This window comes from Oncorhynchus kisutch, linkage group LG18, assembly GCF_002021735.2.
Source record: "Oncorhynchus kisutch isolate 150728-3 linkage group LG18, Okis_V2, whole genome shotgun sequence".
Taxonomy (NCBI): domain Eukaryota; kingdom Metazoa; phylum Chordata; class Actinopteri; order Salmoniformes; family Salmonidae; genus Oncorhynchus; species Oncorhynchus kisutch.
The window spans coordinates 24,834,265-24,851,737 of NC_034191.2; the positions used below are offsets into that span (position 1 = coordinate 24,834,265).

The 17,473-nt window shown below is 48.2% G+C and overlaps 1 protein-coding gene across 7 annotated transcripts in view; it reads left to right on the plus strand.

The window, feature by feature from the left end:
* LOC109909201 (protein Aster-B) overlaps nucleotides 1-17,473 on the plus strand; it is a 139,937-nt gene that overhangs the window by 18,268 nt on the left and 104,196 nt on the right. For all 7 annotated transcript variants that reach the window (XM_031795584.1, XM_031795585.1, XM_031795581.1 and 4 more), the window contains exons 4-5: nucleotides 2,986-3,063; nucleotides 5,851-5,877. In XM_031795584.1, the coding sequence (XP_031651444.1) occupies nucleotides 2,986-3,063; nucleotides 5,851-5,877 (105 nt within the window). The remainder of the gene's footprint in view (nucleotides 1-2,985; nucleotides 3,064-5,850; nucleotides 5,878-17,473) is intronic.

Below are 17,473 nucleotides of genomic sequence, written 5' to 3' on the forward strand. Positions count from 1 at the left end.
GCAAAACCAGTTTGTTCACACCGTATTATCTGTCAATGGTTCACATACACATACAGTATTCCTTTCTGCTGTTGAATAGTCCTGTCTTGGTCTGTTTTGCTGTGAAATAAGTGATATATGAAGACTGAAAGACCACCAGTGGGCTTATGTTACAAAAACCACCACAACTCAATATTAATGATCCCATCATCAATTATTTATTTGGCAGTATTGCAGAGCCAAGATATTTCCATCATGTTGGGTAGAGGCGACACAGATAGCGAACATAACGAGATATTTACATATTTTTCTCCATCTCAACTCTTGTAGCCCTAAGGGAACCACTGCCTCTGACTGCCTCTGCAGCACACAGCCATGAATTAAGCATTCACAAAGGAAGCTGTGACCAATGACGGCACACTATTTTCAGGGCTGTGCCATTGGTCCAGACTTAACCCACAGTGGATGTCTGTTTGTCATATGCTGCTCTGGCTCCAGCGTTCTCCTCCCACTCTTTATATTGCTATGATTTATAATGTAGTGCAATGGGGGCTGTCAGTGCCAGCATGGCGTGTAAGTGTATGGTCAGAGCAGCCTTGATGAGAACAAGGAACTGCTTCTTGCTCAGGTGATGTAGTGAGGAAATTGGGGGATGGTCTGGTGGAAGCTACTGTATATGTCCCCTGGCTGGCTCTCAGTTCCAATACCATGGCCATATCAGAGATGCTATGTGCAGCCCCTCAACTGCAACACCACAATAAATGTACTTCATACATTATTCACTCCAACAGCATGGTTCTGGAAATGGATGGTCTGTCATACTAGCCTTTGCACACCAACAAAGTATGGTTTCCAGGTCTCCTGTTTTGCATTGAGATTCTGTCTGTAGCAAGCCTCAGGTGAAGCCATTGTAGTCACATCTGGTTCAAGGCCATTGTCAGTGTACTTGAAAGCAATGCAATAAGCATTCATTGTGTTGTAATTGTATTGAATGCCCTGAACTCAGTCATTTCAACAATGCGAATAGTAAATCAGTTACAGAGGAAGTATTGTTTTATTGTTACATTCTTACTCAAGGGTGATAGCTCATAGCCACATTTTTATAGACACTATCTGTTTCACAAGGTAAATCTTGTAACCTGAAGGAATGGATGACTAGTTTCTACGGCTACAGGTAACTACAGCTTCAGTCCAAGCTCAAGTGTGACCTAGCTGTGTATTTGATCAGTTAATGTATAAACATGGTACGATGACATTAATAGTTAAACTGGCTTGTGTGACTTATGTACCCCTCCGGACGTTCTTAGCACATTTTAGCAGGACTTCACAGAGAACACCTGTCAAACATGCTGTGAGTACAGTACGCTAACTACTGATAATGCTATTGTACCATGGGAGAATACTGGACCATGGTTTAGGCACTATTCCTTAGCAGTTAGCTGAATTCCTGTTAGACAATCCAAGACAGTGCACAACTATGTGTGCTTTGTCTGACTCGGAACAGTGTTTCAAACTAGCGTCTAGGCCTAATCATTGCCAAAGACGTGTTTGATAGCATCTGAAGTTGTCTTAGATGTACTATTATCTGTCTAGAGTTTGAATTGTTTCAATGGCAAATGTATTCCAGTTTGTATGCAAATCCCACAGTGTGGATTGTCTATCATTCTCTCATACAGCAGTAAGATTGAAAGTGAATGGCCAATACACCACAGCTAAAGGCCCTCTCTAAAAAAACTATGGAGTCATGGACACAACCACCATTTTACAAGGTCTCAAAACACGTAATGATTGACAGTATTTTACTGAGGTATTATTTAGCCTAGTCTGCAGTTTTAAACTGGCTCCTCAGAGGCAACGTAGTGAGCAAAAAAGATTTCATAGGTTCTGTTTTACTTTTGAAGACTGGAGGAAACATAGCTCTCAGTTTCTCTTTGGATAATTCTGAACATCTGTCTTATGCAAATGTATTATGTTAAAAGCTGCCCCTATGACTGTATGATCATGTTACAGACGATGTCAAAGTTCTTCTTTGGAATGTGCTCATCCTTAGACATCAGACCATTTCTCAATGTCAGCTACCTACAGGTAATGCCAAAATAAAGGATACACTTGAGTAAATGAGGGATACAAAGTATATTGAAAATAGGTGCTTCCACACAGGTGTGGTTCCTGAGTTAATTCACCAGTAAACATCCCATCATGCTTAGGGTAATGTATAAAAATGCCCACTTTCCTGTTATTTTTAGCTACCATGGCTAGAAGAAGAGATCTCAGTGACTTTAAAAGTGGCGTCTCAAAGTAGCATAGGGTGTTTAATGTGTGTGTGTGCATCTCAGTCACCAGATCTCAACCCAATAAACCACTTATGGTAGATTCTGGAGCGCCGCCTGAAACAGAGTTTTCCACCATCAACAAAACACCAAATTATAGAATTTATTGTGGAAGAATGGTATTGCATGCTTCCAGTAGAGTTCCAGACAAGGTGCATTGAAGATGTTCTGGCAGCTCATGGTGGCCCAACACACTATTAAGACACTTTATCTTGGTGTTTCCTTTATTTTGGCAGTTACCTGTATGTCTTCAACATTTCTGGAAGGACTTAAAATGCCTCTAACTGGGAATCAAATCAGTATACAGAGATAGAATGGGTTTAATGGGTATCCAAGCAGCACAACAGGACGGGTGGGATTCTCTTAAATGCCACAGTATATGGTTGGTGAACATCTCCACCACAGACCTTTACCTCTGTATCTCTGTATGACTCATGATCAGTGTTTGTGTGTGTCTTGTAGTGCCATCTAGTGGATATAACTAAGAAGTGCATCTATTGTGGTGAACTGATGTACATATTCTCAGGACACAGAATCACTGTAGCAGTGAAATGTTCTATGAATGCACCTGGAGTGGGTAGGGCCACATGGTATGTTTTCATAAGATTTATTCTGTGTGATTGTGTATTGGTGTATGACTGACATGTGTTCCTCTCTGTTGTGTTCTGTCACACAGCAGCCAGCAGAGCAGCCAGCAGAGCAGCCATGACGATGACTCCTCTCGCTTCCTGACTCCCTTCATCCGAGAGGAGAGGTAAATACAAGAAGATTCTGAATTTACTTGTATGTGTATTCTGTTTGTATTCTACGTTTTGTATTTATGCAAAAGGGTTTAATTGTTTGTCTGGTTTGATGAAAGCAAGGGGAGAGCGCTTACTGTATGAATCAGGATGCTCAGGAAATGACTTTATTCTGTCTACTTATTATACTGCTGCTTTTTCACCACTAGATGACAGTTGGTCCTCAACACTGCTCTTTGTCACCACTAGATGGCAGTTGGTCCTCAACACTGCTCTTTATCACCACTAGATGGCAGTTGGTCCTCAGCAGTGCTTGGCATCTGGACTGTAACGCTCATTATTGACCATTTAGAGGCACTTTCTATGGTGTTGGTAATGATTGCAATGAACATGTTCTTCTATGGGACATGTCAGTCTTCAATTTAGCTGTTTTTAATCATTGTCATTTAGCAACAATAACAATAAGTAATATGATAAGGTAAGGATTCAAGGCACTTGATATTATCAAGCAATTTTTTTTATTTTTCAATCAATCAAATGTATTTATAAAGCCCTCTTTACATCAGCAGATGTCACAAAGTGTTATACAGTAACCCAGCCTTAAACCCCAAACAGCAAGCAATGCAGATGCAGAAGCACGGTGGGTAGGAAAAACTCCCTAGAAAGGCAGGAACCTGGGAAGAAACCTAGAGAGGAACCAGGCTCTGAGGTGTAGCCAGTCCTCTTCTGGCTGTGCCGGGTGGAGATTATAAGAGTACATGGCCATTAAGGCCAGATGGTTTGTCAAGATGTTCAAACGTTCATAGATGACCAGCAGGGTTAAATTATCATCACAGTGGTTGAGGGTGCAACAGATCAGTACCTCAGGATTAAATGTCAGTTGTCTCGAGATGAAAACAGCAGGTCCAGGACAAGGTAGCACATCCGGTGAACAGGTCAGGGTTCTATAGCCGCAGGCAGAACATTTGAAACTGGAGTAGCAGCACGATAGCCAGGAGTCATCAGGCCAGAAAGTTCTGAGGCATGGTCCTAGGGCTCAGGTCCTCCGGGAGGGAGCGAGAGAGCCCCCATCTGACGATACCCTCGAACAGGGTCAACCAAGTAGGATATAACCCCACCCACTTTGCCAAAGCACAGCCCCCACACCATTAGAGGGATATCAACAGACCACCAACATACTACCCTGAGACAAGGCTGAGTTTTGCCCACGAAGATCTCCTCCACCGCACGAGCTCGTGGGGGAGCAAAACCTGTCAAAAACACGTCTGTGACTCAACCCTCTTAAGCGACGCACCCTTCCTAGAGACAGCATGGAAGAGCACTAGTAAGCCAGTGACTCAGCCCCCGTAATAGGGTCAAAGGCAGAGAATCCCAGTGGAGAGAGGGGAGCTAGACAGGCAGAGACAGCAAGGGCGGTTCGTCGCTCCTCACTAAGTGAGTGACCTGTGATTATTAGCACGCTAAATTTGCTAGGAATTGTAATTCACATGTTAGTGGCAGGGCTTTGAATGTGAGTGAGAACATACTGTTCCTCTCTTTGTGGTGTGAGTGGGCTGTGGTGTGACTTGTGACTGGGTGGTTGGCTGCGGCTCCAGCACAATATTACCTCTGTCAGCAGTGGGGATATATCGCAGTGGTCTCAGGGAGCACAAATGTCAGGCATGGGAAGTAAATCAGATAGAGAACAGAGAGAGGGAGAGAGCGTTGTGCCTGCCTGCCTCCCTGCCTGGAGAGAGAGAAGATCATACCTCAGCTATGAGATACCACATCAGGAGGAACTCAATGGCCTGAGCTCACTCTGGAGAAAGGGAAGGCTGTTTGAAGCTTCTAAAGGCACCTGTCATATCTGCCTCTTTCAAATGCTGCGTCTTTGTAATGAAAATGGATTCGTCATACAGTGGTTTAGTGGTGACAGAAAAAGACATTCAACTTGAAGCAGTGATAATGGCTTTGAATAAATTGAAATACAGAGTATTAACCATTATTGAAGAATCAACTGAGCTGGTGCTGTTGGAATCCCCCCTTTTATCTCTCTTTATTTCTCTCTCACTCTTCTATAGTATCTACGGTAGGCTACAACATTCTACTCTCCCTTTCCTCTCTCTCCTGCTCTCCTCTCCGTCCCGCTCTCCTCTCCGTCCCGCTCTTTTTCTCTACAGTTCCTCCCCCGCTATTTCTCTGTGTACTGCTCCGAATAGGAACCTTACGTTTGACCTTATGGGATTTCTCCTGAATGCTACTCTTTTCTCTCTGCTTGCAATACCTGGCTGCTGCTGCTGGGGTTTGAACGGTCTGTACCCAGCTTTAGAGGGTACGGAATGTCATGTCTCCTCTGCAGGTAACAGCTACATTTAATGTCTCCTCTGGATGTTCTGTCTGATCTGTGGCTGTCTGCAGCGGTTTGTTTGCTCACAGTGCAGCTACAGCACGGCACAGGCTAGCTGGCTTACCGGTAGGCTAGCTGGGATGCCGGTAGGCTAGCTGTGATGCCGGTGGCAGTGTGTAGATGTTCCTGTGCAATAGGAGCAGGCTAGGTTATTAGCGTTAGCATTTATTGCACCAGCTGAAGAGGTTTTGCTCTGACAAATGCATTCTGTGGTTTGTTGTGTTTGCTAACTGGCTTACAAGATTATCCAGGATGACTGCCTCTTCTCTCATTGTTTTAGGTGCCATTTGCAGAATTCTGCGATTGGACAATAACTGTTGATTATGCCATGGTTTAAGCTATTCACCTGTATGAGTGAAATATACGAGGATGCCCCTGTGATTGACATCTCCTTTCTCATCTCTCTGCCTTCCAGGTCTGACAGTCCAGCGGACAAGATCAGGTAAGTCTATACTCTTCCCTATGCTTCCTTTTCTCTACTGGGGTGGTGGAACCTGTGCTGTGGGGTTAGATGGTGTGGTGTATAGGTTGTGGGGTTAGATGGTGTGGTGTATAGGTTGTGGGGTTATGGAGTGGTGTATAGGTTGTGGGGTTATGGAGTGGTGTATAGGTTGTGGGGTTATGGAGTGGTGTATAGGTTGTGGGGTTATGGAGTGGTGTATAGGTTGTGGGGTTATGGAGTGGTGTATAGGTTGTGGGGTTAGATGGTGTGGTGTATAGGTTGTGGGGTTAGATGGAGTGGTGTATAGGTTGTGGGGTTAGATGGTGTGGTGTATAGGTTGTGGGGTTAGATGGTGTGGTGTATAGGTTGTGGGGTTAGATGGTGTGGTGTATAGGTTGTGGGGTTATGGAGTGGTGTATAGGTTGTGGGGTTATGGAGTGGTGTATAGGTTGTGGGGTTATGGTGTGGTGTATAGGTTGTGGGGTTATGGAGTGGTGTATAGGTTGTGGGGTTATGGAGTGGTGTATAGGTTGTGGGGTTAGATGGTTGTGGGGTTAGATGGCGTGGTGTATAGGTTGTGGGGTTAGATGGCGTGGTGTATAGGTTGTGGGGTTAGATGGCGTGGTGTATAGGTTGTGGGGTTAGATGGCGTGGTGTATAGCTTGTGGGGTTAGATGGCGTGGTGTATAGCTTGTGGGGTTAGATGGGGTGGTGTATAGGTTGTGGGGTTAGATGGCGTGGTGTATAGCTTGTGGGGTTAGATGGCGTGGTGTATAGCTTGTGGGGTTAGATGGCGTGGTGTATAGCTTGTGAGGTTAGATGGCGTGGTGTATAGCTTGTGGGGTTAGATGGCGTGGTGTATAGCTTGTGGGGTTAGATGGTGTGGTGTATAGCTTGTGGGGTTAGATGGCGTGGTGTATAGCTTGTGGGGTTATGGAGTGGTGTATAGGTTGTGGGGTTAGATGGTTGTAGGGTTAGATGGCGTGGTGTATAGGTTGTGGGGTTATGGAGTGGTGTATAGGTTGTGGGGTTATGGAGTGGTGTATAGGTTGTGGGGTTAGATGGTGTGGTGTATAGGTTGTGGGGTTAGATGGAGTGGTGTATAGGTTGTGGGGTTAGATGGTGTGGTGTATAGGTTGTGGGGTTAGATGGTGTGGTGTATAGGTTGTGGGGTTAGATGGTGTGGTGTATAGGTTGTGGGGTTATGGAGTGGTGTATAGGTTGTGGGGTTATGGAGTGGTGTATAGGTTGTGGGGTTATGGAGTGGTGTATAGGTTGTGGGGTTATGGTGTGGTGTATAGGTTGTGGGGTTATGGAGTGGTGTATAGGTTGTGGGGTTATGGAGTGGTGTATAGGTTGTGGGGTTAGATGGTTGTGGGGTTAGATGGCGTGGTGTATAGGTTGTGGGGTTAGATGGCGTGGTGTATAGGTTGTGGGGTTAGATGGCGTGGTGTATAGGTTGTGGGGTTAGATGGCGTGGTGTATAGCTTGTGGGGTTAGATGGCGTGGTGTATAGCTTGTGGGGTTAGATGGGGTGGTGTATAGGTTGTGGGGTTAGATGGCGTGGTGTATAGGTTGTGGGGTTAGATGGCGTGGTGTATAGCTTGTGGGGTTAGATGGCGTGGTGTATAGCTTGTGAGGTTAGATGGCGTGGTGTATAGCTTGTGGGGTTAGATGGCGTGGTGTATAGCTTGTGGGGTTAGATGGTGTGGTGTATAGCTTGTGGGGTTAGATGGCGTGGTGTATAGCTTGTGGGGTTATGGAGTGGTGTATAGGTTGTGGGGTTAGATGGTTGTAGGGTTAGATGGCGTGGTGTATAGGTTGTGGGGTTAGATGGCGTGGTGTATAGGTTGTGGGGTTAGATGGCGTGGTGTATAGGTTGTGGGGTTAGATGGCGTGGTGTATAGCTTGTGGGGTTAGATGGCGTGGTGTATAGCTTGTGGGGTTAGATGGCGTGGTGTATAGCTTGTGGGGTTAGATGGGGTGGTGTATAGGTTGTGGGGTTAGATGGCGTGGTGTATAGAATGTGGGGTTAGATGGGGTGGTGTATAGGTTGTGGGGTTAGATGGCGTGGTGTTTAGGTTGTGGGGTTAGATGGCGTGGTGTTTAGGTTGTGGGGTTAGATGGCGTGGTGTATAGGTTGTGGGGTTAGATGGGGTGGTGTATAGATTGTGGGGTTAGATGGCGTGGTGTATAGGTTGTGGGGTTATGGAGTGGTGTATAGGTTGTGGGGTTAGATGGCGTGGTGTATAGGTTGTGGGGTTAGATGGCGTGGTGTATAGGTTGTGGGGTTAGATGGCGTGGTGTATAGCTTGTGGGGTTAGATGGCGTGGTGTATAGCTTGTGGGGTTAGATGGCGTGGTGTTTAGGTTGTGGGGTTAGATGGCGTGGTGTATAGATTGTGGGGTTAGATGGCGTGGTGTATAGGTTGTGGGGTTAGATGGCGTGGTGTATAGGTTGTGGGGTTAGATGGCGTGGTGTATAGGTTGTGGGGTTAGATGGCGTGATGTATAGGTTGTGGGGTTAGATGGGGTGGTGTATAGGTTGTGGGGTTAGATGGCGTGGTGTATAGGTTGTGGGGTTAGATGGCGTGGTGTATAGGTTGTGGGGTTAGATGGGGTGGGGTTAGATGGCGTGATGTATAGGTTGTGGGGTTAGATGGGGTGGTGTATAGATTGTGGGGTTAGTTGGGGTGGTTTATAGATTATGGGGTTAGATGGGGTGGTGTCTAGGTTGTGGGGTTAGATGGGGTGGTATATAGGTTGTGGGGTTAGATGGCGTGGTGTATAGGTTGTGGGGTTAGATGGCGTGGTGTATAGGTTGTGGGGTTAGATGGCGTGGTGTATAGGTTGTGGGGTTAGATGGCGTGGTGTATAGGTTGTGGGGTTAGATGGCGTGGTGTATAGGTTGTGGGGTTAGATGGCGTGGTGTATAGGTTGTGGGGTTAGATGGCGTGGTGTTTAGGTTGTGGGGTTAGATGGCGTGGTGTATAGATTGTGGGGTTAGATGGCGTGGTGTATAGATTGTGGGGTTAGATGGGGTGGTATATAGAATGTGGGGTTAGATGGCGTGGTGTATAGGTTGTGGGGTTAGATTGTGGGGTTAGATGGCGTGGTGTATAGGTTGTGGGGTTAGATGGTTGTGGGGTTAGATGGCGTGGTGTATAGGTTGTGGGGTTAGATGGCGTGGTGTATAGGTTGTGGGGTTAGATGGCGTGGTGTATAGGTTGTGGGGTTAGATGGCGTGGTGTATAGCTTGTGGGGTTAGATGGCGTGGTGTATAGCTTGTGGGGTTAGATGGGGTGGTGTATAGGTTGTGGGGTTAGATGGCGTGGTGTATAGGTTGTGGGGTTAGATGGCGTGGTGTATAGCTTGTGGGGTTAGATGGCGTGGTGTATAGCTTGTGAGGTTAGATGGCGTGGTGTATAGCTTGTGGGGTTAGATGGCGTGGTGTATAGCTTGTGGGGTTAGATGGTGTGGTGTATAGCTTGTGGGGTTAGATGGCGTGGTGTATAGCTTGTGGGGTTATGGAGTGGTGTATAGGTTGTGGGGTTAGATGGTTGTAGGGTTAGATGGCGTGGTGTATAGGTTGTGGGGTTAGATGGCGTGGTGTATAGGTTGTGGGGTTAGATGGCGTGGTGTATAGGTTGTGGGGTTAGATGGCGTGGTGTATAGGTTGTGGGGTTAGATGGCGTGGTGTATAGCTTGTGGGGTTAGATGGCGTGGTGTATAGCTTGTGGGGTTAGATGGGGTGGTGTATAGGTTGTGGGGTTAGATGGCGTGGTGTATAGAATGTGGGGTTAGATGGGGTGGTGTATAGGTTTGTGGGGTTAGATGGCGTGGTGTTTAGGTTGTGGGGTTAGATGGCGTGGTGTTTAGGTTGTGGGGTTAGATGGCGTGGTGTATAGGTTGTGGGGTTAGATGGGGTGGTGTATAGATTGTGGGGTTAGATGGCGTGGTGTATAGGTTGTGGGGTTATGGAGTGGTGTATAGGTTGTGGGGTTAGATGGTGTGGTGTATAGATTGGGGTTAGATGGCGTGGTGTATAGGTTGTGGGGTTAGATGGCGTGGTGTATAGGTTGTGGGGTTAGATGGCGTGGTGTATAGGTTGTGGGGTTAGATGGCGTGGTGTATAGCTTGTGGGGTTAGATGGCGTGGTGTATAGCTTGTGGGGTTAGATGGCGTGGTGTTTAGGTTGTGGGGTTAGATGGCGTGGTGTATAGATTGTGGGGTTAGATGGCGTGGTGTATAGGTTGTGGGGTTAGATGGCGTGGTGTATAGGTTGTGGGGTTAGATGGCGTGGTGTATAGGTTGTGGGGTTAGATGGCGTGGTGTATAGGTTGTGGGGTTAGATGGCGTGGTGTATAGGTTGTGGGGTTAGATGGGGTGGGGTTAGATGGCGTGATGTATAGGTTGTGGGGTTAGATGGGGTGGTGTATAGATTGTGGGGTTAGTTGGCGTGGTTTATAGATTATGGGGTTAGATGGGGTGGTGTCTAGGTTGTGGGGTTAGATGGGGTGGTATATAGGTTGTGGGGTTAGATGGCGTGGTGTATAGGTTGTGGGGTTAGATGGCGTGGTGTATAGGTTGTGGGGTTAGATGGCGTGGTGTATAGGTTGTGGGGTTAGATGGCGTGGTGTATAGGTTGTGGGGTTAGATGGCGTGGTGTATAGGTTGTGGGGGTTAGATGGCGTGGTGTATAGGTTGTGGGGTTAGATGGCGTGGTGTTTAGGTTGTGGGGTTAGATGGCATGGTGTATAGATTGTGGGGTTAGATGGCGTGGTGTATAGATTGTGGGGTTAGATGGGGTGGTATATAGAATGTGGGGTTAGATGGCGTGGTGTATAGGTTGTGGGGTTAGATTGTGGGGTTAGATGGCGTGGTGTATAGGTTGTGGGGTTAGATGGGGTGGTGTATAGGTTGTGGGGTTAGATGGGATGGTGTATAGGTTGTGGGGTTAGATGGCGTGGTTTATAGGTTGTGGGGTTAGATGGGGTGGTGTATAGGTTGTGGGGTTAGATGGCGTGGTGTATAGGTTGTGGGGTTAGATGGGGTGGGGTTAGATGGCGTGATGTATAGGTTGTGGGGTTAGATGGGGTGGTGTATAGATTGTGGGGTTAGTTGGCGTGATGTATAGGTTGTGGGGTTAGATGGCGTGGTGTATAGGTTGTGGGGTTAGATGGCGTGGTGTATAGGTTGTGGGGTTAGATGGCGTGGTGTATAGGTTGTGGGGTTAGATGGCGTGGTGTATAGGTTGTGGGGTTAGATGGCGTGGTGTATAGCTTGTGGGGTTAGATGGGGTGGTGTATAGATTGTGGGGTTAGATGGCGTGGTGTATATGTTGTGGGGTTATGGAGTGGTGTATAGGTTGTGGGGTTATGGAGTGCTGTATAGGTTGTGGGGTTATGGAGTGGTGTATAGGTTGTGGGGTTAGATGGTGTGGTGTATAGATTGGGGTTAGATGGCGTGGTGTATAGGTTGTGGGGTTAGATGGCGTGGTGTATAGGTTGTGGGGTTAGATGGCGTGGTGTATAGGTAGTGGGGTTAGATGGCGTGGTGTATAGCTTGTGGGGTTAGATAGCGTGGTGTATAGCTTGTGGGGTTAGATGGCGTGGTGTATAGCTTGTGGGGTTAGATGGCGTGGTGTATAGCTTGTGGGGTTAGATGGGGTGGTGTATAGGTTGTGGGGTTAGATGGCGTGGTGTTTAGGTTGTGGGGTTAGATGGCGTGGTGTATAGGTTGTGGGGTTAGATGGCGTGGTGTATAGGTTGTGGGGTTAGATGGCGTGATGTATAGGTTGTGGGGTTAGATGGGGTGGTGTATAGGTTGTGGGGTTAGATGGGGTGGTGTATAGGTTGTGGGGTTAGATGGCGTGGTGTATAGGTTGTGGGGTTAGATGGCGTGGTGTATAGGTTGTGGGGTTAGATGGGGTGGGGTTAGATGGCGTGATGTATAGGTTGTGGGGTTAGATGGGGTGGTGTATAGATTGTGGGGTTAGTTGGCGTGGTTTATAGATTATGGGGTTAGATGGGGTGGTGTTTAGGTTGTGGGGTTAGATGGGGTGGTGTATAGGTTGTGGGGTTAGATGGGGTGGTGTATAGATTGTGGGGTTAGTTGGCGTGGTTTATAGATTATGGGGTTAGATGGGGTGGTGTTTAGGTTGTGGGGTTAGATGGGGTGGTGTATAGGTTGTGGGGTTAGATGGCGTGGTGTATAGGTTGTGGGGTTAGATGGCGTGGTGTATAGGTTGTGGGGTTAGATGGCGTGGTGTATAGGTTGTGGGGTTAGATGGCGTGGTGTATAGGTTGTGGTGTTAGATGGCGTGGTGTTTAGGTTGTGGGGTTAGATGGCGTGGTGTATATATTGTGGGGTTAGATGGGGTGGTATATAGAATGTGGGGTTAGATGGCGTGGTGTATAGGTTGTGGGGTTAGATTGTGGGGTTAGATGGCATGGTGTATAGGTTGTGGGGTTAGATGGCGTGGTGTATAGGTTGTGGGGTTAGATGGGGTGGTGTATAGGTTGTGGGGTTAGATGGGGTGGTGTATAGGTTGTGGGGTTAGATGGGGTGGGCTTAGATGGCGTGATGTATAGGTTGTGGGGTTAGATGGCGTGGTGTATATGTTGTGGGGTTAGATGGAGTGGTTTATAGGTTGTGGGGTTAGATGGGGTGGTGTATAGGTTGTGGGGTTAGATGGCGTGGTGTATAGGTTGTGGGGTTAGATTGCGTGGTGTATAGGTTGTGGGGTTAGATGGCGTGGTGTATAGGTTGTGGGGTTAGATGGGGTGGGGTTAGATGGCGTGGTGTATAGGTTGTGGGGTTAGATGGGGTGGGGTTAGATGGCGTGATGTATAGGTTTTGGGGTTAGATGGCGTGGTGTATAGGTTGTGGGGTTAGATGGCGTGGTGTATAGGTTGTGGGGTTAGATGGCGTGGTGTATAGAATGTGGGGTTAGATGGGGTGGTGTATAGGTTGTGGGGTTAGATGGCGTGGTGTTTAGGTTGTGGGGTTAGATGGCGTGGTGTTAGGTTGTGGGGTTAGATGGCGTGGTGTATAGGTTGTGGGGTTAGATGGGGTGGTGTATAGATTGTGGGGTTAGATGGCGTGGTGTATAGGTTGTGGGGTTATGGAGTGGTGAATAGCTTGTGGGGTTAGATGGCGTGGTGTATAGCTTGTGGGGTTAGATGGCGTGGTGTATAGCTTGTGGGGTTAAATGGGGTGGTGTATAGGTTGTGGGGTTAGATGGCGTGGTGTTTAGGTTGTGGGGTTAGATGGCGTGGTGTTTAGGTTGTGGGGTTAGATGGCGTGGTGTATAGATTGTGGGGTTAGATGGCGTGGTGTATAGGTTGTGGGGTTAGATGGGGTGGGGTTAGATGGCGTGATGTATATGTTGTGGGGTTAGATGGCGTGGTGTATAGGTTTTGGGGTTAGATGGCGTGGTGTATAGGTTGTGGGGTTAGATGGCGTGGTGTATAGGTTGTGGGGTTAGATGGCGTGGTGTATAGAATGTGGGGTTAGATGGGGTGGTGTATAGGTTGTGGGGTTAGATGGCGTGGTGTTTAGGTTGTGGGGTTAGATGGCGTGGTGTTTAGGTTGTGGGGTTAGATGGCGTGGTGTATAGGTTGTGGGGTTAGATGGGGTGGTGTATAGATTGTGGGGTTAGATGGCGTGGTATATAGGTTGTGGGGTTATGGAGTGGTGTATAGGTTGTGGGGTTAGATGGTGTGGTGTATAGATTGGGGTTAGATGGCGTGGTGTATAGGTTGTGGGGTTAGATGGCGTGGTGTATAGGTTGTGGGGTTAGATGGCGTGGTGTATAGCTTGTGGGGTTAGATGGCGTGGTGTATAGCTTGTGGGGTTAGATGGCGTGGTGTATAGCTTGTGGGGTTAGATGGCGTGGTGTATAGCTTGTGGGGTTAGATGGGGTGGTGTATAGGTTGTGGGGTTAGATGGCGTGGTGTTTAGGTTGTGGGGTTAGATGGCGTGGTGTTTAGATTGTGGGGTTAGATGGCGTGGTGTATAGGTTGTGGGGTTAGATGGCGTGGTGTATAGGTTGTGGGGTTAGATGGCGTGGTGTATAGGTTGTGGGGTTAGATGGCGTGATGTATAGGTTGTGGGGTTAGATGGGGTGGTGTATAGGTTGTGGGGTTAGATGGGGTGGTGTATAGGTTGTGGGGTTAGATGGGGTGGTGTATAGGTTGTGGGGTTAGATGGCGTGGTGTATAGGTTGTGGGGTTAGATGGGGTGGGGTTAGATGGCGTGATGTATAGGTTGTGGGGTTAGATGGGGTGGTGTATAGGTTGTGGGGTTAGATGGGGTGGGGTTAGATGGCGTGATGTATAGGTTGTGGGGTTAGATGGCGTGGTGTATAGGTTTTTGGGTTAGATGGCGTGGTGTATAGGTTGTGGGGTTAGATGGCGTGGTGTATAGGTTGTGGGGTTAGATGGCGTGGTGTATAGGTTGTGGGGTTAGATGGCGTGGTGTATAGAATGTGGGGTTAGATGGGGTGGTGTATAGGTTGTGGGGTTAGATGGCGTGGTGTTTAGGTTGTGGGGTTAGATGGCATGGTGTTTAGGTTGTGGGGTTAGATGGCGTGGTGTATAGGTTGTGGGGTTAGATGGGGTGGTGTATAGATTGTGGGGTTAGATGGCGTGGTGTATAGGTTGTGGGGTTAGATGGTGTGGTGTATAGGTTGGGGTTAGATGGCGTGGTGTATAGCTTGTGGGGTTAGATGGCGTGGTGTATAGCTTGTGGGGTTAGATGGCGTGGTGTATAGCTTGTGGGGTTAGATGGGGTGGTGTATAGGTTGTGGGGTTAGATGGCGTGGTGTTTAGGTTGTGGGGTTAGATGGCGTGGTGTTTAGGTTGTGGGGTTAGATGGCGTGGTGTATAGATTGTGGGGTTAGATGGCGTGGTGTATAGGTTGTGGGGTTAGATGGCGTGGTGTATAGGTTGTGGGGTTAGATGGCGTGGTGTATAGGTTGTGGGGTTAGATGGCGTGGTGTATAGGTTGTGGGGTTAGATGGTGTGGTGTATAGGTTGTGGGGTTAGATGGTGTGGTGTATAGGTTGTGGGGTTAGATGGCGTGGTGTATAGCTTGTGGGGTTAGATGGTGTGGTGTATAGCTTGTGGGGTTAGATGGCGTGGTGTATAGCTTGTGGGGTTATGGAGTGGTGTATAGGTTGTGGGGTTAGATGGTTGTAGGGTTAGATGGCGTGGTGTATAGGTTGTGGGGTTAGATGGCGTGGTGTATAGGTTGTGGGGTTAGATGGCGTGGTGTATAGGTTGTGGGGTTAGATGGCGTGGTGTATAGGTTGTGGGGTTAGATGGCGTGGTGTATAGCTTGTGGGGTTAGATGGCGTGGTGTATAGCTTGTGGGGTTAGATGGGGTGGTGTATAGGTTGTGGGTTAGATGGCGTGGTGTATAGAATGTGGGGTTAGATGGGGTGGTGTATAGGTTGTGGGGTTAGATGGCGTGGTGTTTAGGTTGTGGGGTTAGATGGCGTGGTGTTTAGGTTGTGGGGTTAGATGGCGTGGTGTATAGGTTGTGGGGTTAGATGGGGTGGTGTATAGATTGTGGGGTTAGATGGCGTGGTGTATAGGTTGTGGGGTTATGGAGTGGTGTATAGGTTGTGGGGTTAGATGGTGTGGTGTATAGATTGGGGTTAGATGGCGTGGTGTATAGGTTGTGGGGTTAGATGGCGTGGTGTATAGGTTGTGGGGTTAGATGGCGTGGTGTATAGGTTGTGGGGTTAGATGGCGTGGTGTATAGCTTGTGGGGTTAGATGGCGTGGTGTATAGCTTGTGGGGTTAGATGGCGTGGTGTTTAGGTTGTGGGGTTAGATGGCGTGGTGTATAGATTGTGGGGTTAGATGGCGTGGTGTATAGGTTGTGGGGTTAGATGGCGTGGTGTATAGGTTGTGGGGTTAGATGGCGTGGTGTATAGGTTGTGGGGTTAGATTGGCGTGGTGTATAGGTTGTGGGGGTTAGATGGCGTGGTGTATAGGTTGTGGGGTTAGATGGGGTGGGGTTAGATGGCGTGATGTATAGGTTGTGGGGTTAGATGGGGTGGTGTATAGATTGTGGGGTTAGTTGGCGTGGTTTTATAGATTATGGGGTTAGATGGGGTGGTGGTCTAGGTTGTGGGGTTAGATGGGGTGGTATATAGGTTGTGGGGTTAGATGGCGTGGTGTATAGGTTGTGGGGTTAGATGGCGTGGTGTATAGGTTGTGGGGTTAGATGGCGTGGTGTATAGGTTGTGGGGTTAGATGGCGTGGTGTATAGGTTGTGGGGTTAGATGGCGTGGTGTATAGGTTGTGGGGTTAGATGGCGTGGTGTATAGGTTGTGGGGTTTAGATGGCGTGGTGTATAGGTTGTGGGGGTTAGATGGCGTGGTGTATAGGTTGTGGGGTTAGATGGCGTGGTGTATAGGTTGTGGGGTTAGATGGCGTGGTGTTTAGGTTGTGGGGTTAGATGGCATGGTGTATAGATTGTGGGGTTAGATGGCGTGGTGTATAGATTGTGGGGTTAGATGGGGTGGTATATAGAATGTGGGGTTAGATGGCGTGGTGTATAGGTTGTGGGGTTAGATTGTGGGGTTAGATGGCGTGGTGTATAGGTTGTGGGGTTAGATGGGGTGGTGTATAGGTTGTGGGGTTAGATGGGATGGTGTATAGGTTGTGGGGTTAGATGGCGTGGTTTATAGGTTGTGGGGTTAGATGGGGTGGTGTATAGGTTGTGGGGTTAGATGGCGTGGTGTATAGGTTGTGGGGTTAGATGGGGTGGGGTTAGATGGCGTGATGTATAGGTTGTGGGGTTAGATGGGGGTGGTGTATAGATTGTGGGGTTAGTTGGCGTGATGTATAGGTTGTGGGGTTAGATGGCGTGGTGTATAGGTTGTGGGGTTAGATGGCGTGGTGTATAGGTTGTGGGGTTAGATGGCGTGGTGTATAGGTTGTGGGGTTAGATGGCGTGGTGTATAGGTTGTGGGGGTTAGATGGCGTGGTGTATAGCTTGTGGGGTTAGATGGGGTGGTGTATAGATTGTGGGTAGTGGGGTAGATGGGCGTGGTGTATATGTTGTGGGGTTATGGAGTGGTGTATAGGTTGTGGGGTTATGGAGTGCTGTATAGGTTGTGGGGTTATGGAGTGGTGTATAGGTTGTGGGGTTAGATGGTGTGGTGTATAGATTGGGGTTAGATGGCGTGGTGTATAGGTTGTGGGGTTAGATGGCGTGGTGTATAGGTTGTGGGGTTAGATGGCGTGGTGTATAGGTAGTGGGGTTAGATGGCGTGGTGTATAGCTTGTGGGGTTAGATAGCGTGGTGTATAGCTTGTGGGGGTTAGATGGCGTGGTGTATAGCTTGTGGGGTTAGATGGCGTGGTGTATAGCTTGTGGGGTTAGATGGGTGGTGTATAGGTTGTGGGGTTAGATGGCGTGGTGTTTAGGTTGTGGGGTTAGATGGCGTGGTGTATAGGTTGTGGGGTTAGATGGCGTGGTGTATAGGTTGTGGGGGTTAGATGGCGTGATGTATAGGTTGTGGGGTTAGATGGGGTGGTGTATAGGTTGTGGGGTTAGATGGGGTGGTGTATAGGTTGTG